Source organism: Protopterus annectens, chromosome 1.part2 (genome assembly GCF_019279795.1).
Source record: "Protopterus annectens isolate FY-2018-M chromosome 1.part2, PAN1.0, whole genome shotgun sequence".
In the NCBI taxonomy this organism is placed as follows: domain Eukaryota; kingdom Metazoa; phylum Chordata; order Ceratodontiformes; family Protopteridae; genus Protopterus; species Protopterus annectens.
In genome coordinates, this window is record NC_056727.1 from 363,624,219 (window position 1) to 363,648,783 (window position 24,565).

A 24,565-nucleotide genomic window follows, 5' to 3' on the forward strand; every position below is an offset into this window, starting at 1 on the left:
GAAATCCATTGTTCATATTATTAACAATTTTTTGTTTACAATGGGTAATTAGGTTTGCAGGATAGCCTCTCTCTCTGAACAAAATCTCAAGTTCATTAAGTTCTGATTGTAAAACTGTGCTGTCACTGCATATCCTAGATATCCTATGTATTTGACTAAATACAATCCCTTGAAATGTAAACCTGGGGTGCATACTTTCATATCGAAGTAGCGTGTTCCTCCAAGTAGGTTTCCTATATAATGAAGTAACAATCTTCCCTTTACAAAATTTTAGTGTCAAGTCCAGAAAATGTACCTGTATAGGGGATGTCTCTACAGTGAACCTTAAAAAATAGGTAGTAGTTTCTATTTCTTTAATAAAACTAATACATTCTGCCTCTGTGCCTTCCCAGACAAAGAGAACGTCATCCACAAATCTCTTATATAATTTTATTTTGCTAAATTGTGCATGTTTAAACAAAAATAGTTACGCTCCCAATGATATACTACAAGATTAGCGTAACTATTAGCACAGGGGGTGCCCATGGCAGCCCCCCATTTTTGCAGATAATAATAATATCTTTTTATTCCAGAATAAACATTAAGTACTAGGTCTAGCAAATAATTAAATCAAGATTTGTCTATTATTACTGTATTGAGACAGAGTGACAAGTACCTCTCTAATGGTTTGAAGTCCCAATTCATTGGGGATGCAAGTAAATAAATCTTTCACATCCATAGTAACGAGCAGAAATTTTTTTTCTGTTTTGTCCAGTTTAAAATCTGCCAAAAATTCTACCAATTGATAGGAGTCTCTAAGGATGTTGGGAATCTCATTCACTAAAGGTCTGAAGAGGCTTTCTATAAAGGAAGAAATGGTTGAAGTTATCCATCGTTCACTGGAGACAATAGGTCTCATAGGTACTGGATTGATGTTTTTATGCATCTTAGGTAAGCCTTTAATAATGGGGATAGTGGGATATTCTATTAGAAAATATTCATATAACTCACAACTTATCTGACCACACATTAAAAGATCATAAAGGTCAGTTTGTACACTTTTAATAATTTTTTTAACACCGTCTGGAGTGACTAATTCATAAACAGTATCATCAGATAAAAGTGTGGTCATGGTATCGATATAATCGGATGTATTCATAATGACCACTGCCCCACCTTTATCAGCTGGTTTAATAATGATGTTGGTGTTTCTTTTTAAAGTGTAAAGTGACTCTTGTTCTGCTCTAGTAACATTAAAGAAATTGCATCTTTTTCTAATCAGGGCAAACCATTCATAAAAATCTCTCACATTTTCAAAAAACTTTCTACATTGTGTGGCATAAACGGTATGAAGCTACTTTTAATTTTTAAAAAATTCTTTAAACCTTCAGTATTCAAAGCACTATTGTCTTTAAAAAGAATTTTCAAGGACACATTACGACAAAATAATCTTAGATAAATTAAAACATCATTCAGATGACTAGTCTGAGAAGGTATAAAATTGAGACCTTTGTCTAGTAATGAAACATCAGATTCAGACAGGACTAAGTTAGACATGTTATGTACTAAAGAGTTCAGTTTCTCAGCTTCCTGGTTGTTCCATATCTTTCTTCGGAGCCCTTTCTTTTTCGTGGCCCCCTGCTGTTGGACCGGCCTCTCCATCCTGGTTGTTGCTTCACCGGGAACAGTAAAAAACAGTTAGTGGCAGGGGTAGTGTCTTTGGGTTTAGCACCTGCCGTAATCAACGCTTTAGCTGCTTGTTGATTAGGAGGGGGTGTGTCACTGGGGGAATAGGCACCATTAGAATGGTTGGAAACAGAGCTTTTAAGCAGCGTATCATTATGTATAATCTTGCTTGCATGAGGAATAGAAGAGGAGATCCAAGAGGATCAAATACTGCAATGTTCCGAGTTTAAATGTAGCATGGCTTGCTACTACACACACCACAAGTTTTACTTAAAGGGCCAACTCTTCCTTAAATTTTCTTCTTTCTGGAACAAGGATACTCAGCTGAAGCACATGTGAACAAATGGAGTTTTGATAAGTGGTGTGAAAAGATATGCTTTAATGGGTGGAGGCTGTTCCTCCTGCAGCCTCCACAAAGGAGAGTATTCTCAGTGCAGCACAATGGCATAATCAAAATTAGAGACAGATTATGGAGAAATACCTCTTTGCAATAACCACCAGCTAGAATGTATGTATATTTTGACAAAGGTGGCTCAGATTATGTAGTTCAATCAAACATCCTTTGGTTAAAGGTATTACTCCATCTTTTTCTGGTTAAACTTCACTTGTAAAAATCAACAAATTTGTTGCTAGCAAATAAAACTGACTTTCTGAAAATGTCAATTTCCATTCTCAATGTTAAGGTGGATTTCCTCAGCCTCTGCATCCTCCTCAATATAGCTGACCTTTGCCACTGCACTTATGTTCATGTATTGCATAAAAAATGCATAATGTACAAAAAAGACTTGAATCACTGCCAAAGCTCAAAATGTGCACTAGACACTTATTTCTCACACATACAAGATAGTTGGGTCAGAAAATATGAGCATGTAGCTGTTATTTATTAACATTTGTTGACCATGTAAGTCTGGCTGGGCAGAAAGCCCATTTTCAGCAAAGACCTGAAGTACTACATTGCTAGTTTCCACAACAAAAATACTGAACTGTGGATAAAATGGGCACAATCAAGTCAAGTCAAGTCAAAATTTATTTATATAGCACCTTACAGACAATAAATGCCACCAAAGTGCTTTACAAAACAGTAATGAAAGCAATAAATAACATATAACATAAAAACAAACAACATTAAAAATCATTTTACCTCATTAAAGGCCAATTCATAAAAATAAGTTTTAAGATTTTGCTTAAAAATTGTCACAGAAGACGACTGCCGAATATATAATGGAAGCTCATTCCAAAGTTTTGGAGCTACGACAGAAAAAGCTCCATCACCCCTCATCTTTAATCGTGCCCGGGGAACCACAAGTAGGGACAAATCTTCTGACCGAAGTGTCCGATTTGGAACATAAGCATGGAGCATATCTGCCAAATATATCGGCGCTAAACCATTTAAAGCTTTAAATGCCAATAACACAATTTTAAAACGGACCCTGAAAACAACAGGTAACCAATGCAATGCCGCCAATACAGGCATTACATGGTCAAACTTTCGTTTGCCTTCCATGAATTTCCCAGCTGCATTTTGAACAAGCTGCAAATGGGCTAAAGCACCTTGACTCACTCCAAATAAAATAGAATTACAATAATCAAGGCGTGAAGTTATAAATGCATGTACAACTTCCAAATCACCTTTAGACAAAAATGGTTTTACCTTAGCCAAGCGCCTTAATTGATAAAAAGAAGATGACACTACCTCGTTTATATGTCCCCTAAAGCAAAGATCTTTATCCATCTTCACTCCCAGATTTACAACAGAATCCTTTAAATAAGAAGTTAATACACCACAATCCACCATAGAAAAATCAACATAACGACCAAGACTAAAAAGTACTGCTTCTGTCTTCCCTTCATTCAAAGTCAAAAAATTTTCTGCCATCCATAGATTAACCTCACACAAACAATCCAACACCTTTAAAATTGAGCAACCATCAGCCTCATCCAGAGGTAAATACAATTGACAATCATCAGCATACAAATGAAAATCAATACCATATTTATGCATTATATCGCCCAAAGGCAAAATATAAACAGAAAACAATAAAGGTCCCAATATTGAACCCTGCAGAACACCCCAAGGAAGATTAACAAAATTAGATGTAAACCCACCCATCTGAACACACACCATTCTATCTAGCAGGTAAGATCGAAACCAGTTTAAAGCCACACCTGTAATACCCACATAATGCTCAAGACGATACAGCAATATTTCATGATCTACTGTATCAAAAGCAGCTGTTAAATCTAACAAAACAAGCAGTACAAATTTTCCACTATCAGTAATAAGAAAAACATCATTTAACACCTTTAACAAAGCTGTCTCCATACTATGCATAGGTTTAAAACCAGATTGAAAATTTTCCAAAAAATTATTTTTATTCAGGAAATCTAACAATTTCTAAGAATGGGACATGTGAATCATCACCTATAATGGACAAGATACATAAAGATTAAAGATGTTACTCAGTGCAATGACCAGTACACACATGGAAATGAATGAGGAAAAAAAAAAAAAAAAACTGCATTCCAAGGAGAAAAACAAGGAGTTCAGTAACGTGGTATTTTAGTGAGCATCAAAGTCAAGTATGGAGATTAGAAAAGAAGGAAGACTCACAGTCAGGGTTACAAAGCACTACTCATACTGCATACAGTCAGATAAAACACAAATCTAAGATGCACAAGGCTACCAACAAGACACAACTGCCTCATGTAGTATTAGTAGCCAACAACCCATCCTGCTGTGCAGCACAGAGAGTTGCAACAAGTCACATAAGACCAGTTTCATTCAAAGTCAAACAGAATAATATGCAATGCAACATATGCATGTTTCAACAGCATCCAAGCAACTATACATACTTATGCAGTAATTCTTGCCATGTTAAAAGCCCAGTAGGCCATTTTTTTTTTAAAATACAGCAACTCTAAACAACTCAGCAAGTCAAGACTTATGGCCTTCATGTTGTACTACCTCATAGACCTGTTTTACATACGGGGAACAGAGTATCACTGATGGAAGACTGCAAAGTTGAGCAGGTATACATGCACATGAAATAATGCAGGAACATACTAACATCATGAATTGTGCAGCTTCACACTGTGCACTACAATTGCCACTCAATACTCTAGTAAAAAGTGGAGATGCAGTAGTGTCCAAGAGACAGACATATACAGCTGTATGTGTCCTAAAATTAAGTCATGCAGTATGCCTCTTACAAACATAGGTAATAAGCCCAGTATCTATCAAGGTGCAAAACCTGCTATGCTGTGTATCCAAAAAGGGACATCAATTTTATTGTACGTGTGCTGGTTTGAGAATATGGCATCTCATGCATTTTATCAATACCACACAGATATACGAATATTGTAGCATGCCATTTACAGGTGGTGGGTGCACATTTATGCATTCTAGTCAATATCTACAGCTGTTAATGCCCACAGGGTGCATATCAGTAAACAAGGGCATACTGCCAGCATCCAACATTCTCACTTTGTCACAGATCCAAGTTGCATAATACGGCTAGACATACTGCATGCAATGTACACACACCTCCAAACTATGAAGACCTTCCTTTAAATACACCCCCATCCCCAAGTTATGTGAATACCTGCCCACAGAAACAGGTGAAGCGCTGACTGAGGTTCAGTGTGCCACACCTGTCTGCATGTTCCACTCAAACTGCAGAGCTGTCAATAATATGAAATGCCTTTAGTATAAAGAGGTCATTTTTCAATTTGGTTACCTATATCTAAATGTGACTCAGAAGAGCAAATACAAAAAAGTTTTACCTTCCACCCTATGTGAAGGAAGCAGAAAAATAAATCAGTGGAGTGCCAAATGATAAAACAGGACCATCTCCAACAGACACTGACCCAATTAATAGCTTATGTTTTAAAAATATCCATAACTGAATGCAGAAATATTTAAATACACTACAACATGCAACAGAAACAGAGCTTGGCTTACCTGCTGAAGTGTCCTCTGTGGTTTCTTTAATAGACCTAAGTCCTCCCCCACTGGCTACTTCAAATTTGCTGCCATAATGCTCACCAATAGCATTATCAAGATAGAACCACTGTTTTTCAAAGATGATTTTTCTACAAGAAAATTACAATGTAAAAATTGTTAAAAGTGCACTCCAGCTTTTGAAAAATCAAATTCTGAAAAGGTCTTTAATTTACTGCAGCTATATACAGTATGAGCATTTGAACACTAGTGATTTTCTTCTCTTGGTAAAAATCTGAAAAATAAACACAAAACTTTTCTTCTTGGGCATGATTAGACATAGTCTGAGAAGTAACTACTGGTATCAGTTTTCCATCTCATTTTCAGTTCAAGTTAATAGTTTGCACTGGCTTTTGCAGTTTTTAAATAATTAAGTTATATTAAAATCTGCGTTTTTGTTGTTTCTGATCCTAAATTGTATGGATAAAGTGTCAGAATCTTTTTAAGCCTTTATTCAGGAATTCTAATAAAACAGCTGTACTCTCTTTGCCTTTTAAGTGATTTGACTTTTTAAATTAAACCCTGGTTGTCCTTTTTTTGCGAGAGATACTGAGAACCAGGTTGAGTTGCACAAGCTCTGACTTCCAGAAAATGTACAGTTTCAGTTAACTGAATGGTTGTCTGAGGCCAAGAACTTGACTATAAAGTCTTCAACTTCTATTTGTGTCAGTCTAGGGCTATACAAGAGACCAAGTCGATGAAAAACCCCACCTTTCCACCCAGCTTTTTATTGTGCTCTTAAACCATGAGTCTTCTCTCTCGTTGTCTGCCCCTTATGTTAATTTGAGCAAAACATTCCTTCCCTCTTGACACTGGTTGTTGCCATTGCTTACAAAGTATTATTTTTAATTCACTCCCTTTTAGTTGCGTAATTTTTTTTCCCCCTAAGCAAATGGAACTGCAATCTCCTCTTGTTTCTGTAGCTAGCTTGGTTGAAATGGGCATCCTGATACAATGTAGCAATTATATCATATTTACTGGTAACCACACACTAACTAAATAAAATGACCGTGTTTGAGAGATGTAGTTGTATGTCAATAGAGATAAATCTCTCACTACAAACAACAAGGCTGTCAGTACCACACTAAATCAATCCCACAGCTCAAAACGCTTAGACCTACGTATGTTAAGACTTTTAAAAGCAACCTACCCAAGAAACAAGCATCCACAGCAACCCCACAGACACACAACACAGGCAGCACTTGTCATGAAGTATATATACAAGAGTCACATTATCTCAAGTCAAGTCAAAAGCCCACAAGGAAAGACCTCCACACAATCTACTCTAGGTGAATCCATAGTGGCATCACTCACGGCTGTGCTAGGAGAGGGTCATGGTCAGGTGCCTATCAAGTCACAGGATTCACTACACCACACACATACATTCAAGTTCCAGCACTACAAGTACACATACGACATGCGTCATGGTGCACTTGGGTGTATAGGACTTGAGAAATACCTCCCTGGACTATAAGAAAAGAGGCGTGTAGTTCTCTGTACAAGTGTCTGAAGCAGATAAAAATCTAGCATTTAGCAGTATTATGCCAAGGCCAATTTACTAAAACTGATGCCTCAATACAAACAAAAAGTTAGTAACCGCAACAATTGGGTTAAGCTTTAGTGTCATTCAAAGTGGGTATAATATAAAAAAATCAGCCTGGAAGGAGATGGTAGACAGTCCTAACTGCTTTGGCAGGGATGGCCTGCAGCCATCCTTTCCAAAACATTCATATATGGTATCAGTTTTCCATCTCATTTTCAGTTCTCTTAGAGTCACATTCAGAAATAGCTTCAAACACAGAGTTCCTATTGTAGCCCCTGGATATACTAGTAGACAAGCCTTTAGTACCATCCTTCAGGGGTCTCCCTAAAATACACAAGGACGCAGTAGATCCTCCTCTGCGTCCAATAGTTTCCAGTCGAGGTTGGCTCACCGAGCCTCTCTCGATTTATCTTGATAAGACACTGAAACCCATGGTCTCAGAAGTTAAACACATTTTGAAAGACACCACGAATTTTCTAGAGAACCTAGCAAGCTTTGACCAATCCTTTTCTTCCTATGATGATTGTATATTAGTTACCTTAGATGTTAAATCATTGTTTACCTCAATCCCTAATGATATAGGTTTAGAGTACATCAGAGCCGTTCTTACACATAGTAAGCTTACACCCTACATGGTTGACAGATGTATGTCTTTACTTGAAATAACTCTTGAAAATAATGTGTTATGTTATCAGAACACATATTATTTACAAGTCAAAGGTGTAGCGATGGGCACTCCATGTGCCAACGCTTATGCGAATTTGGTGCTGGCACATTGGGAACAGTTATTTGTGTTCAACAATAATTCTAGATTTTTCGACTCATTGAAATTCTACAACAGGTTTGTGGATGACGTGTTCCTTTTATGGGGAGGAACCGTTGAACAACTCTCTGAGTTCATCAGTTATCTTAATGCTTCAACTGAGTTTTTGAGTTTTGACTACACTTATTCTCATGAACGGATTGATTTTTTAGATGTGAGAATCGTTAAGAACAAGTATGGCTTTGACACTGAGCTCTTTAGAAAGAGTTGTTGGAGGAATAACTTACTACACCGGGAGAGTATGCATCCCCAACACATCTATAGGAATATTGTAAAGAACCAAACCATCAGGGCCTCTAGGTTGACTTCCACACACACAGCATACCATCAACAAAAATTTGACCTAGCAAATAATTTTATATCCAGGGGCTACAATAGGAACTCTGTGTTTGAAGCTAAAGAGAAATGATGAAGCTGCCCCCATTATTAAAAGACATACACATCAGCGTTCGAATTTGACACGAACACCTAGGTCTAACACCAATAGGATTGTAATTCCTTACACCAACAGAAACAATCATGTTCTAAAGATTTTCAACAAACATTGGAATCTCCTCATGATAGATGATGACATAAGATCTCTAGTCGACAACAAACCCCGAGTAGCCTATAAGAACATGCTTTCTTTAAATAGGTTACTGTGTTATGACAAACCAAACATTAAGGAGCTGAAGAACATGAAACCAGGCACTTTTGCCTGCCAATCCTGCAACCAGTGCAGATACGTTGCCAATACTAATAATTACACACATCCCGAGACATATAGAACCTACACATTCAAACATCATGCGACTTGCAAATCCACCAATTTGGTTTATTTAGCTGACTGCCAAACATGTAGGAAATTTTATGTAGGTATGACAAGTAGATCTTTAAGAGAACGCATTAGGGAACACATTTATGCCATATCTAAAAGAAACATATTAAATGCTTTGGCTAAACACATTGTGGACTCAGGTGATAATCATACATTCAAATTCCTGGTCCTTGAAATGGTATTCATTGATGGAAGACTAGGTAATATAAAAAATAGAATTGAAGAAAGGGAAGGCAAGTGGATTGTTAAACTACAAGCCCATAGATTTGGGCTTAATGAAAGGCTTACTATCAAGCCTTTTTTAGCTTCAAGACCCCTGAAGCATTAGTATGTACATATACTTTAAATGCATACATTTTTAACTCTATTTTAGACATTTGGTGTGTTTTAACTTGAACTGCATTTTATGTTCATATGTCTGTCTCTTTAAGATATTCATGACATCATGACAATCAGCTGTTTAAAAAGGGAGAGTTTAACATTCTCTTTATGTCTGATGAAGCGTTGGGTAACAACGCGAAAGCGCTTACTACTTGCTATCTGCTGCAGTTCCATTGTTGTCTCCAATAAACGTGGATTTTATCTATTAAGAAGACCTTTTGGATTAACTCATTCTACTTTGTTTTTTAACTTCAGTCCATGGTGCACTCATTGCCTTTTTGTTTGCTGATTTTGTGTTTTTGAGGAGAGTGCTTTACCTGGCAGTGTGGTTCTTTTTGTTTCATAATAGCAAATCTCCTGATAAACAAGTGGAGCTCAAATTTTAACCTCCTCTCCCCTCTTATATTCCCAGATCACATACTCTTATCTACCCCCCTCCCATCTCCTAAGAGCAAGTCCTCAAGGCACTATACAAGGCCAAGAACACTACTTCTGTGGGAGAGGGTAATAAACTGGGCTGCCCACTGGCCAGCCTGAAACAGGCCTTGTCAGACCCCATATTCAATGTAAGCCTTGAAACAGGCTTTGTGTAGGATAAATGAAGAATAGCAATGGTCATTCCCCTGCACAAAGGTGGTATTGTGTGTGTGTGTGGTGGTGGTGGGGGGGATGGGACCTGGGTAACTACAGACCCATACACCTGACCAGCCTCATGCAAAGCTATAAAAAGGCTCACTATACAATAAATAAAGGACATAGGTAACTTACAAACTCTCAACCAAGCCAGTTCAGATTCATCATGGGCAGATCCTGCCTACTTAACCTTGTCGACATCTTCAATACGGTTATTGAAACACTGGATGAGGGCAAATGAGTACACACCTTGTATCTAGATCTGGGAAAGGCATTCAATGCCATTCCACCTCAAGTATCAAACTCTACCAACTAAATGTAAATCTACATATAATTCAATGGACAGCTTACAAACAGAAGCCAGGGAATTAGGCTGGGTGGCTCCAACTCCTCCAAAAGACTTGTCACTAGCTGTGTACCTCAAGGTTCAGTCCTTGGTCCACTGCTCTTTGGCATTTCCTTCTCAAAAGTTACAGCGAATGTTAGTGGTTATAATGGTAGAATTCTGCACGGTAAACTTGACCTGGCCAAAACATCTGATACAATATCCCACTGAGGCAATATAGGCAAGCTCACTAATTTAGGTATAAACACCACGATCCTCAAAGAAGTTCTTTCCCAAACAAACAGCTGGTGTCAAACCATGGACTCAAACTAAATGCCAAGAAATGTACAACAGTATCCTTTATCAAGCATAACTTCACTTGCAACTATCACACTTGACAACACCCCTATGAAAATTGATCTTGCAGTCAGGGATCTGGACAACTACATAAACTGTCTTGATCACCACTTACCCACTATTGCAGGGAAGGTTTTGTTTTCCATCTTACAGCTTACATCTAAAAGGTATGGAGTCTGTGTCCAAGGATGCAATCATTCCACTGTTCCTTGCTGATTATAAAGTATTATCACCATTTTGGTATGTACACTTATCACAACTGGAAAGCCTGGAACACTTTCTCCCTAAAAAATCAAGGTCCAAAATCATAAAAGCAGCAAATCATCTCAAGGCCTTGTCCATCTTCCCATTTTCATACAGGCTGCTAAGATAAGACTTCTGCCTTGCATGTGCAACTATTTTTTACACTCACCTAAAGTCTATTTCCTTTGGGATGACTTCCCACTCTGCAAATTCAGTTTACTGGGTATCTGACGTTTCATTTTTCTGTCATTTCCTGCTCAAAAAACGTTGGCTCTCCATTGATTTCTGAGTTTGTATCATCACCTGATGCAAAGTTGGATCTTTCCTGCATTTTCTGCACTAGTAAAGAGTCTATTTCCACAGTTTTTTTTTTGTAAAGTAAATACCACGTTAATGCTGCATATGGGCTACGTGCAGTGTTAGTTTATTAATGGAAGAGGTTTTGCATCAGCATGCTTTTTCTAGACACAATATTCTCTCCAGCATATTCTGTTTAAATCAGAGACAAAATTCAGGTCTTTATGACATAAAAATATATAGACATTCATAACTGTGGTGTTTGTAGATCTTCAATTATCAGAGTGGTGTTGTCAGCTATAAAACCAGTATCTATCATTAGTGTCTGACTGCAATCCTCAGTGATTTATTAGAAAATAGAAAGTTTTATGAGGGATGGACAGAGTAAAAGTGTGTGGCAAAAATCAGGGGAGTTCTGCAAAAATCAGACAGATGAAAGATGATATTCAGTGTCATCAACAAAATTAGAGTCAGTTAAGAGTTATTATAGACCATGTGCTTGGATGAAAGTGAATCAGAAGCAGCCTTCACATTTGTGTCCACATAAAAGGATCACAGAATGCATAGAGATTTGAAGGCAGGTTTGACCAACAACTTGTGACTTTAAAACTGAAAATTAGAGGGAAAAAATACAAGTAAAACTGCCCCGATCTGAAAATACTCTCTCCGTACATCTTTCTCCCTTTTGCCGAGGAGGTAATGGACTCTGCTGACCCCAAAATGATGTCAGCACATATGCAAGGAAACAGAACTGCCTGCAGAGTAATCAAGCAGGGCGGAAAATGTTATGGCTATGTAGAGCCTTTTTTGAAGAGATCATCCTAAAAAAGTGAGAATGCAAACTTAATGACAAAAATAATCAAAAGTAAGGAACTACTACAAGATGCATTTTCAGAAAGGACAGGCTACTAAGTTTGCACATTATCTTTAAGACTTTATCCTTTCTGACCTATTACACATTCAAAATATCCAATGGTAGAGTGACACTTTATCAAAGGATCTCAAATCTCTTTTGCAACATAAATGAATAAAACATGTTGAAAGGATAGGTATGCATCACACAAAATATTGCTTCTACAGAATAGTCTTCTACTACAAAACAAAGCAAAGTGATTATTTTACTCTATTCACACATAATTAGGAAGAATGGATGGGGAACCATAAATTCACTCTCAGTTTAAATACCAATGTCCATCAAGAATAGAGGCAACAAAGTCTCAGCATATCCATGTTTTGCCCTCCTCTGGGTTACTCGTACACAATACACAAGGGCAAACAAACTACCATGAGAATGTAAAGCTAGGCTTCTTAAGATCCTCACATCAATAGCCCATTAAGTACATATGAACCTAAAAGTAAAATTCTAAGTTGCACTTCCTTACAAGTTCAGTTTTACTTTAGCTATACATAGCACCTTAGGCAACCATTATACATACAATATAGTGGAAAAAAATCTATTAGGAGTCCAGTGGAATTCTTTAACAGCCTTCCAGAATAAATGCAATAAACACAAATATGTAATACTCGTATATATTAGTTAAATAAAAATAAAGTACAATACTTTACATAAAAATATGTTTGCTATTAATTACAGTTATAACTACCAGTGACAGAATCGGAAGTCCTCATCTCACCAGAGACATACACTGAAATGTACAGTTGCCATTTATGAAATGACAAAATATTTTGTTTAACAGGTAGGCGTGGATGACTACTGGGAACATTTTTCAGTCATGACCTAGTTACACAGAGAAAATAAGAGAAGTCCCCATAGCTTTGTGATAGTGCCTGGTATCCTGACTATGACCCAGGAGACATGGATTCGATTAGCAGCTCTGGCATTGGGAGGAGGGGAGGGTTGCACATACTTGCAGACATATACTCGCTCTCTAATGGAGATCATGAAAACCACCACAGGGTTGCTTGGAAGAAACACCCCCTGTGAAACTGATGTATGTGTGTGTGTGTGTGTGTGTGTGTGTGTGTGGGGGGGTCCAACACACATTAGCCCACTGCATATCCTTCATGGCACTCGCAGTCGACATTTGCAATCATGATGGAGAATAATGAGCCAACTGCCGGGAAGGGAGCGGGGCCAACAAACCCCCAGCAAGAATAATAAACAAGTCATGAAGTTACACTAGAGACCGGCTGGCATAATGATTAAGGTCTTCACCTCTCATGTACAATCTTGACCTCCGGCCAATTCCTGTATGGAGTTACAATGTTCTCCCTGTGTCTCTATGGGGTTCCTCTCACCTTCCAAAAACATGCTGAGGGGTTTCTATCGCAAAATCACCCAAGAATGGAGCTGTGGGCAGTAGCAGACTCTAGATGGTGCCTATAGGCAGAAGGGTTGTGTAGACCAACTGCATATCGCCAAATGGACATGGGTATTTTTCCAGTGATAAGTGGGTTAAGGACCTGGCCTATTCTGGCTTATACCAGGTACCCATAACAAAGATAGAAGGGGGTGTATGTGCCCCTAATGGTCACTGTGTGCAAGTCAAAAACCAACAGGCCTGGGTCAATAAGCTACTGGCTGGAAACTGTCCAGTTGCCCATCTTGGGTTACCAGAGACAGATCTGTTGAGCAAAAGCTAGAGATGCAAAATCAATCAACATGCCAAACAGACTAAGAATTTTTACATTCAATGTCGGTTCACTGACAGGATGCAGTTTGGAAGTGGATGAAATGATACTATATTGGCTAGACAGTCTATATACTTGGAAAACAAGATGGAAAGGCAGTGCAGAAAGAAATTTGGCTTGGGATCCAGAGTCTACTACTCAGCATTAATATGGACTAGAAATGGTGTAGAAATTGTTGTGAGGTAGAGGCTTCAAAAGACAGAGAGGGAGGTCAGACTTCAGTGTAAGAATAAGGCACTATTCATAATCTCAGCCTATGCCCCACAGTAGAGTTGTAACAATGAGGAAGAGAGTACATTCAAACAGCAAGAGCCTCTAGATAAAGCAAGACAACATGAACTGGTGTTGGTTAATGTATGGCCTGAACGCTCATATCTGGACACACAGAACAGAATAGCAGGACTGCCTAGATCCACATGAGTGGGATAACGGAACAGAGGAAGAGATGCTATTGACTTCTGTCTGGCAAATGGTTTGGTGATGGCCAACACATGGTTCAACAAGAGTTCAATCATAAGATCACATACAACAATGGCCAACATGCAACTCAGGTAGACGTCTTCCGAGCAAGGAAAGGGCACTGGGGTAGAATCGGTGATTGCAAAGTCATCCCCAGTGAAACAGTCAGCCCACAGCATAAATCACTGGCTGCCAAAAATCAGCTGCAAGCAATAGTCAGAGAATGCTTCAAGATCAGAGAGACTAGGCTGGAGACCTGGAAGCTGACTAGAAAGAAAGCAATTACTCAGAGCTCTAGTATGTCAAGAAAAGGAAACAGGTGAAGTTGAAGAATGGCAGTGCCTCAAAATAGGATGGGACAGTGAGAATTACAGGACAGACAGGAGGCCGAGCCAGGTATGGAAATAAGCTACGTATGGAAAGCTGATGGCGGATGCAGAAGTCCAAGTCATTAAAGAAAGGAGTGTAGGAAAACATAGGAGATGGAAAAAGATGATGAACAAGACTAGGAAGGAGTACTGGTTGGCTAACAAATATGTTGAGACAGGAGTTGCAATAGAACAAGGCATCAGAGGCACTCTACCAGTATCTGAAAAGTGACTCTGTAGATGGCACAAAAGAAACCATCAGGTTGCAAGACAAAAACAAATATAAAAAAGATGGACACACTTCATAAGAGATACCAGCAGCAACCTGCTTACCGGTCTGCAGGACATGAAAGGCAGACTGAAGGAGTATTCCAGCAGCTTCTGAGTGAAGAAAACCCACAGAAGTTGTACTTCCCAAGATACAACCTACAATGAAAGGAGGAGGAGCACATTCTAGAAGAAATAAGATCACCAAGAATAATGAAGTAATGGAAAGCAGCAGGCTCAGAGGAGGTCAAAGCAGATATGATCAAGATGTTGGACAACACAGGGAGGAAATTGCTCATGAGGGTACTCACAGCAGCATGGACAGAGGAATAACCTAGATAACTGCAGAATAAGCATACTAGTGACAGCGTTCAAGAACAAGAAGAAGGACATTCACAACTTATGATACCAAACTCCTGTCACACTGAATAAAACTTCTGGAGAAGGGTATTGATAAACAAATGCCCAGGGAAGTAGAAAGTAAAACTGGAGATGAGCAGTTTGGATTCAGATTAGGATGCAGCATAACTAGACCCCATGTTTGCAGTGAGAGATAACAGAGACAAAGCTAGAGATGGGAAAAAAAAAAAAAAGTCCAACTGGGCATTCCTACACTTGGAGAAATCATATGATAAGGTCCCAAGAAAGCTGACTTGGGCAGTCCTGAGGTAGTCGGATGTCCCAGAAACATTGGTAGAATTACTGCATGCTATATACAAGGACCAAACAACTCTGGTATGAACAGTGTTCGTTCTCAAAGATGGGGGTGCATTAGAGGTCAGCTCTAAATCCACTGCTGTTAACAATGGTAATGAACTACATTAGGAGCAGGTCAGAGGGGACAGACCAACAAAGCTGCTGTATGCAGACAATATGGTATTACAGACACAGTCAGCTAAGTAGGTATAAGGGCGAGTGTTCTTAAACTGAGAATTGAGATAGAAGGGAAAACAGTGAAAGAGGATAACTTCAAATATCTGGGAGAGGTGGTTGAGAAGGGAAGTCTGAAAGAGGAGGTCAAAGCCACAACCAGAGAGGCTTCAGCCAACTGGCACAGTGTGTCAGGGGTAGCGTACAACAAAAGAAAGCCAAAGAAGCTGAAAACTAAGGGGTACAAAGCAATACTGCAACCAGTACTATTGTACAATACAGAAACTTGGGGAATAAAGGTAGAGCAGTTGAGAAAGCCAGAGGTGAGGGAGATGAAGTGCCAGAGACAGGCTGTAGGATGCGCACTGTGGGATAGATGAAGAAATAAGGACAGAGCAGAAGCTAAAGTAGCTTCAATAGCAGAGAAGGTCTAAGAACAGATTACCGTGGTTTGGCCATACGTGCATAAAAGAAGACAACAATCTAGTAAAGACGATTTGTGACAGACAGGAAGGTGGCATGAGGAAACAATGGCTTCCTGCAAAGAGGTGGCTACATTGTGACAGAGAAGACCTGCAGCCATCAGTCAGGTATGACTGTTGAAGGAGGTAGGAGAATTGCACTGAATCCAGAGAGATGGTAACAGCTGACAGCACCCTGACCCCAGAGAAAATGGGGAAAAACAGGGTTAATTATGATCACGAAGCTGCACTAAATACAGTGTAGCAGGCCAATGTGCAAGAAGCCAGTAACGGGTAAAATTTAACACAAACATATAAAATAGAAAACTTACAGTAATTCTCCACAGTATGCATATCCTCCAGGGTTATTCTAAGCAGATAAGTTTAGCTTGCTACGTAATAAATCAGTCTGCATTCACTTTGCTTCTACAGCTGCAATTTAAAGAGGTTTGGTGAAGGATAAAAATGAGGGGGGTTGAAGTGTGTTAGGAAGAGAGCTCTACGTGAAAGGGCCTAGATAACAGAAATCCCTATTTGGGTTTGCCAGATTTCTCCAGGTCTTTTGGGTTTCTACTACCATGACGTGAATAGGCCCCGTTCCTAAACTCAAAGTGCGATTAAAGTTTGTAAAATTAGTATTGGTTCGGTCTTTGATGTTAACCAAAAGTGCTCTTCGCAGCAATCGCAATATGCCCAGAATGAATGGACTCCTCCTGCAATTCATATGGAGTTACATGTATCAGCAGTTTTATAAGACCAGTTACTCTTACTATTAGTAGAGATGTCTGGGTATCCTTATTCCACATTGCCCTTTTTTATTCAGGCAAAATCCTGGTATTGTATGACTGTCTCTTTCTGTACACAAGACACTATAAATCACTGGGTGCAGCAATTAGTTATCAATGCTACATTTGTCTTCTTTTCATGGACTACTATATCTGATTTTATCTCATCTACTTTTTGAACTGTTGGTAATGAGTGATCCCACATGATATAAACTTCATCATTCTCTATAAAGCTTGTGGCTCGTTTCCAATACTTCTCACTTACTTCAACATGTAATGTTTGCACAATCCCCAATGCAGTCTTGTCACATCATTATGCCTTTCAATATACAGGCCCTCTGCTATTAGTGTATCACACCTAGCAACAAGATGTGCTACTATTTCCAGTTCTGTTTTACAGAACCTGAATTTGTCTGTTTCTCCCACATTCACAATGGACTTTGTAAACCAATGCTTATGTAGGCCACTATCTTGGACCACCAATATTAACCGAAAATTCACCTCTCCTTAACCATCCCTGCTTTATATCCTGATCGAAATGAGGTTGTTCTAGGAGTTTTCTGTATTTGCAACTATAATTTTATGCCTTTTCCACTCTTCTTGCCTTCTCATCTGATCATTCTCCTTGTATTCTTTATGTTTTTTTTTTGGCACATTCAGTTGCTTGCTGCCTGATTTTTGTCTACTTCTGGTTTGGTTTCCACCAATATACTTCTGCTAAACTAAGCAGGGAAGTCATCTTAAGACATTGTAAAACCACAATAAGGATGCACAAAATATGTTCTTCTTCACCACAAAAAAATATATCCAGTTACCAGTGATGCAAAAATTTATTTTAAAAAACTATTTACAGCAACTTTTGTCGGCATGAAATACAGATAAATTCTCTAGCGCCTCGGCAAACTTGCGTTTAACAGAGTAAGAAATTTCTAATTCATACATACTCACTTTTATACACAGATACAACACACCCACACAATCAATCAATTAATACATAAAGGGACAATATCCACAATTTCTACACTATGCATAAAATATTAACTAAAACAACTACAATAATTTAATTACAATAAACTTTTCCATGAACAATTATAATTTAACCCAATAGGGTTTAATGTATTATATTTTAAAATCAAACATGTTTCTTTTTTTCGTAATATATGCTTAATTTGTTGTTCACTCAAATACTCCCTTCTCATTACACTTTCTAAAACAGTTACTACCAATCCCTCAGGGTTACCATTATGATATTTATTAAAGTGCAGTGCTATGGGACTAGTTTGTTTATTATTTTTAATCTCTCTAACATGCTCTTTAATTCTACAAGCAAATGTTCTTTGTTTCCCCTACATACAATTTATTACAAAGACATTTCATGCCATATACAACTCCCACTGTTTTACAAATTAAATGTTCCATTCGTTAAGAATGGAACACCATTAATTTTATCAAAATCTTTGACTACATATTTGCAAATACTACATTTACCACAAGCCACCGTCCCCAATTGTTCTACTGACTTAACAATTTGTATTTTTGGCATACTAAATCTACTGTGAACTATAAAATCTTTAATACTCCTGCCCTTCTATAAGAGAAACTCAATTTTTTATTACTCAAAAAATCCACTTCTCTTTTTACTACATCACAACTTTTTACTTGTTCCACAATTTTTTTAGACAATACTGAATAAGTAGAAACAAAATAAATACTGTCACTCTCCTTCCTTCCACTCTTACTTCCACCATATTTTACATTTTTCTTAACTTTATTCAAACTAACTCTTAAATTCTCCATATTATATCCTCTACAACTAAATTTATTGAAACTTTCCCTAAATTCATGTTCCATTCTTATTGGATTATTACATAACCTTTTAATTCATCTTAAGACATGTTAGCTTCAAAACCTTCACTATGTTTGGATCTGATAAGGTCAGCAGATATGTATGAAGTCCTACAACTGCAGCTCTATAGATGTAATCATTTTCAAGGAGGCCCATACTGCCTTCAGAAATAAATAACCTTGGTATACACTGATTTTTTAATGCATCATTTAATAAGCATGAAGCATTTTTCTTGTTTTCCCGTCCAACTGATCCAATACTTTTGGAGCCAATCACCCCAAAACTACAAGTTAGAACAGGAAGAACAAATTGGTTTATAGCTTGGACTTTGTTCTTAGATTTCAGAGCTGTTTTCACTATTAAAATTTTACTCTTCTAAAATGTTCCTTACCGAGTTTTTTCTGCATTTGTTCTGGTTTTATTTCTGATCATTCATCATTTCCCAAATATTTATACACTCCCTCCTGCTAAAGTTCTTTATATCACAGTCCTGTCCCAGACTGATGTTTCCCTTGTGCTGCAGCTTTCCTGCTTTAAATGTTACTTCTGCACATTTATCAAGACCAAATGACATTCTTACATCATCTGACTGCGCTTTCAGCTCCTCCTCTGATGAACTATACAGTTATAAATCACCCATAAAAAGACAATGAGAAGTCTTTACACTTTTGTTGTTTTCTGGAAAACAAATTATGACCATGACATAATCTATAAAATAGACAGATTAATGGGTTAAGAAAAAAGAGCAATGGTGACAGTCACCCTGGAATATCCCCCTTTGAATTTTATCCCTCGGATAATAAATTTGTTCTCCATCATAGCTCAGCTGCAAAGGGATTTATCACTGTTTTATGGTAACTATAATGTAATTGATCAATATAAGGTGCAGTGTGTATTAGTTCTGGTTTAGGCACTTGGGCTTCAGGCCAGTTATTTTACATTAAGAAGGTTTGTGGTCTGCACTCTTGTGGGAGATGAGGCTGGACTCTGCCCTTCTGAGCTGGGAATTTCTGGTTAAAGGTTTATAGTGCCTGAATATTTGAACTGTGTCTTACTGAAATTGGTACACCTTTTTTGCTCTAGCATAGACTAGATCCAGGCCTGCTGAATCTAGCTTTGTTTATATGCTTGTTGTTTGTTTGCTTGTTATTTCCCTGGAAGCTAATTCCACCTAATACGCGGCTTCTCAGCGCTTCTGTGGATCACTAGTGATATCTGCATTGCTTACTGTACTTATTTCCTTGTTTCACTTGAAAGAAAGTTACTGTTTGTCGTTTTTGCATTTAGTTACTTGTAACACATTGCACTCAAGTTACCTGGCACTTGCTCACTAAAGCAATTATATAAAAGTCAGCACTAAAAATTAAAAGCACTACACCCTCACTCCCCACTGGCCCTTGTTTTCAATTATTAAGGAATTCCCAATATTATTCTAGCATGTCCAAAGGTCAGTTGTCAATCTCCTCTCCGGTCCAGCTGGTGAATCTGGGAATCTTGAGGCAATGTTATAACTGCCTCATGTACACAGACAACCCTCTCCTCCTCCCACATAACACAAATACTTGCGAGAGATGCAGCTATTTAGCCAAACTGGAGGCTGAGCTCTCTCAACTCAGGACTGGCAAGACCAGACAGGAGGAGAAGGCAACTACACACACCACAAAACCAGCCTCACATAATGCTACCACACCACTGAATCAAACACATAAACACACAAAGACATACTCGGAGGCTCTGAGCAAAATTTACCTAAACAGCAGAGGCCTCCAAAGCAGACACCCAAACAACTGCTACCTCAAGACACCCCACAAGCAACACATAAACCACAAAAGCAGTGTGCAAAGCAGTCACAGCCCTTAAGGCCAAATACAACACCAAACATACTTGTCATAGGTGACTCCATAGTCAGACACACTGACGTCCCACTCACCAGGCTGAACAAGGAGAGGGTCACAGTAAGCTGCCTATCGGCGCTAGAATCTGCCACATAACACAAGCACTGGTCACTCCACGGCAAGTACAAATATGACACAGTCATTGTCCATGCTGGTGTGAGCGACCTGAGACGTACCTCCCTGGACTACATGAAAAGAGACATAGAGGAGCTCTCCGATTATGTAGCCCAGGCAGGTATGACCCTGACCCTGAGCAGTATCCTTCCTTCACCAAGAATGATGCCACAATATAGAGACAAGATGATCAGTTTTAACAATTGGCTTAATGTCTGGTGTCATTCAAAGGGGATCCAGTGTCTGTCTGCCTGGGATGACATGCTTGACAAGCCACGCTGCTTCGCGAGGGACGGCTTGCACCTGTCACCCTTGGGATTCCGGATATTGGCTAAGGCTCTTGCCACCCCCATAGTGCCTGTTTTAGGCAAGGCTCAAATTCTAAACCTACCACCCTAGAAAACAAAAATGGGAAGAAACTGAGGGTAATGCTGCTCAATGCCAGAAGTCTAAATCTCAAAATGCACGCACTCGAGGCCCTTCTCAGTATGGAGAACATTGATGTCTGTGCTGTAACTGAAACCTGGTTCAAGGCTCCTGAGAGCACCCCGGCATTATTAGGTTTTACCTCATATCATGCGTTCCGGCCCCAAAACCCGGACCACACCACAAAAGGAGGGGTGTATCCATATTCATAAAGGATACCCACACCTCCAGGTTGGTGGCAACGCACAAGCTTTGGAAACCATCCAGGTGCAACTAACCATAGGCAAAACTGCTCTACAAATTGTAGCATGCTACAGGCCACCCTCTCAAACTCAGGAACCCCACACAGCCTTCCTGAAGACACTGGAGGGTATAAATGTATCTCCAAACACCATCATATTGGGTGACTTCAACTACCCGAATATAGACTGGGAACATTACTCAAGCCCTAACTTTCTAGCCCAACGGTTCCTGGAGTTCATAAATTCAAATGTCATGGAACAGCTAGTCACTGTTCCCACAAGAGGAGAAAATATACCAGATCTCATTATCACAAACATGGGGACAAAATGCTCCACACCGAAGTATATCCCTCATTGGTGAGATCTGATCATAAACTAATCTCACTGGAAATCCACATCCCGCCCCACCCCAAACAAAAGACCACAGTGAAGAACTTCTCTAAAGCAAACTTCACACTACTCAAGACTGGTGTGGTATCCTTCAAGGCCCCTGAGCCAGTGGAAACCACAACCCAAGCTGGAAGCCCTTACAAATGCCTTCTATGAACACCTCCAGGACTGCATGGATCAGGCAATCCCAAATAAAACCAAGACTCTTTCCAAAAAGGGCAAACGTCCAGTCTGGTGGACCCCAGCCATTAACAAACTTTACAATAAGAGGAGAAAGCTATTACATGATAGAACAAAATCCATAAAAGGGAAGTCACCCCTGATCATTATTAGTAAAAAAATATGAGCACTCATAAAATCAACTAAGGCCAATTTTGAGAGAAAAACTGCCATGGATTCAAAGGACAATCATAAGGCCTTTTTCAGCTATGTTAGGAACCTGGGTGGAAACTCCCAGATATGCTCAGAATTAGTCCAAAATGATACAAAAAAATCACTGAACCCACAGACATTGCCAACATACTGGCAGACAGGTTCAGTGCAAACTTCACCCCCCCCCCCCAAAGGAGAGATAACTATCCCAGCGGAGTGTAGCCTCCCAGACATCTCAAATGCGCAGGTGAAAGCTGCTCTCTCTAAAGCTAAAAACACAGCATCAATGGGACCGGATGGTGTCCCCGGCTGTGTGCTACACGAGCTAAACGAGGAATTAAACCCGCACATAAGGAAGCTGTTTAATCTCAGCCTTACCACAGGATACGTGCCCAAGGAGTGGCGTACGGCAACTGTGGTCCCACTCCACAAAGGCGGTGCCTCTACGGACCCTGGTAATTACAGCCCCATAAGCTTAACAAGTCTAGTCTGCAAAGCTATGGAGAGGATCATAATGGAGCTCATAAACAAAGATATACGGGACTTGCAGACATTGGACCCGACCCAGTTTGGCTTCGTCAAGGGAAGATCATGCCTTTTGAACTTGGTCGACTTCTTCAAACAGTCACCAAGGCCATTGATGAAGGAAAGGCAGTCCATACAGCCTACCTTGACCTTGCAAAGGCTTTCGACACAATACCCCACTCAGGTATTGTAGAAAAACTTACCAGCTTAAATGTAAACCCATATGTCACAAGATGGGTTGCAAACTGGCTTAAGGACAGAACCCACAGGGTTAGAGTTGCTGGCGCTATGTCAGACTCCAAGCCGGTCACAAGTGGTGTCCCACAGGGCTCGGTCCTTGGCCCCCTATTGTTCGGCATCTACTTCTCAGAAGTACAGGCCAACATGGGAGGACTTTGGCTGACAAAGTTTGCAGGCGACTGCAAACTGGGCGCCATAGTGGAAAGTGCATCGGACACGGATATCCTTCAGAAGGGACTCACGGAAACAGATAGCTGGTGCCAGAGCCATGGCCTGAAGTTAAATGCAAAAAGTGTATAGTCATACCCTTCAGGAAAAACAAGGTAACCCCAAGCTACCATATAGGTGGCAATCCACTAAGCACAGAAGAGGTTATCAGGGACCTGGGGACCCAGGTTGACAGTGGTCTTTCTTTTAACCACTTGCTAAAGTGGTTAGAAAGACCTTCTACATTGCCCACCTGATCATGAAGGGATTCACATCCAGATCTAGTGAGGTCATTGTTCCCCTGTACTCTTCACTTAATCAGACCAATGATCGAGTACAATGCCCCATTCGGGATGTATCTCACCCGACATCTGCAGCAATTGGAGAGACCCCAAAAGTTCCTCACCAAAAGGATAAAGGGACTCCAAAATCTGTCATATGCTGCCAGATTGAAGAAACTCAAGCTCTATTCAGTCGCATACCGTCTGCTCAGAGGTGACATGTGCCTGACATACAAGGCCATGTCCAACCCGGAATTAATGGACATGCTCCACCTCAAAAAATCCAAATCCACCAAAACCACTAGAGCAAGCGACTTAAACCTTAGCACGGACATAAATAGGACATGCTGGAGGGATAGATTTATCACTCAGAGACTCCCTATGCTGTGGAATAAAATCCTGGTCCATGTGAGGCAGAGCACCTCGCTGGCTCTGTTCAAGAGAAATCTTGACCTGTGGATGGGAGATTGTAGGTTTACCCCGGGAATCATCTCTGTGTCACTGCTGGACAGAGGCACAACAAACTAATGGGCACAGTATTTTTTCATATAAGGGGTGGCGTAAGCTACAAATATTTGGGCTAGGCTTATAAATGCCTTAGGGCAGATAGCCTAGTATAAACCTATGAACCTATGAACCTATTTGTACATCTACGTGTTTCTTTATCCACAAATGTGGGATACTGTCAAATGCTTTTTTGTAATTATCCACGCCATACATAGATTCTTCCCCTTTTTACAGTTCTCTGTTATGACTATTTAACAACAAATGATCCTTTGTTCTATAGGACTCCCTTTAGTTACCCTTTTGTTTTATTGTCGTGACTGAGTTTTCTTCTAAAAGGACTATAAACTCCGTCGGCATCAATTCCACTGTACAGTTTATACATCGTTGGAAGGCAAGCTATTGGTCTATAGTTTATAGTGTATACAAATGAGGAGTGGGATATTTACTGAGAGATCACAAGATAAACACCTGAGGGGTCTGAAGAACTGTTTGAAGAGTAAGCTTTTGATTAAATTGGGACTCAGCCTGCCTTACTGCATGGCAGTGATGAAGTTTCCTGTCTGCCCTTATTTAA

At 39.5% G+C, this 24,565-nt stretch overlaps 1 protein-coding gene across 1 annotated transcript in view; it reads right to left on the bottom strand.

Annotated features, from left to right (window-relative positions):
* The window catches only part of TRMT6 (tRNA methyltransferase 6 non-catalytic subunit), a 742,618-nt gene that overhangs the window by 687,057 nt on the left and 30,996 nt on the right, over positions 1–24,565 (bottom strand). Inside the window, exon 2 of the mRNA XM_044056438.1 lies at positions 5,627–5,757. Coding sequence (XP_043912373.1) covers positions 5,627–5,757 — 131 coding nt within the window. The remainder of the gene's footprint in view (positions 1–5,626; positions 5,758–24,565) is intronic.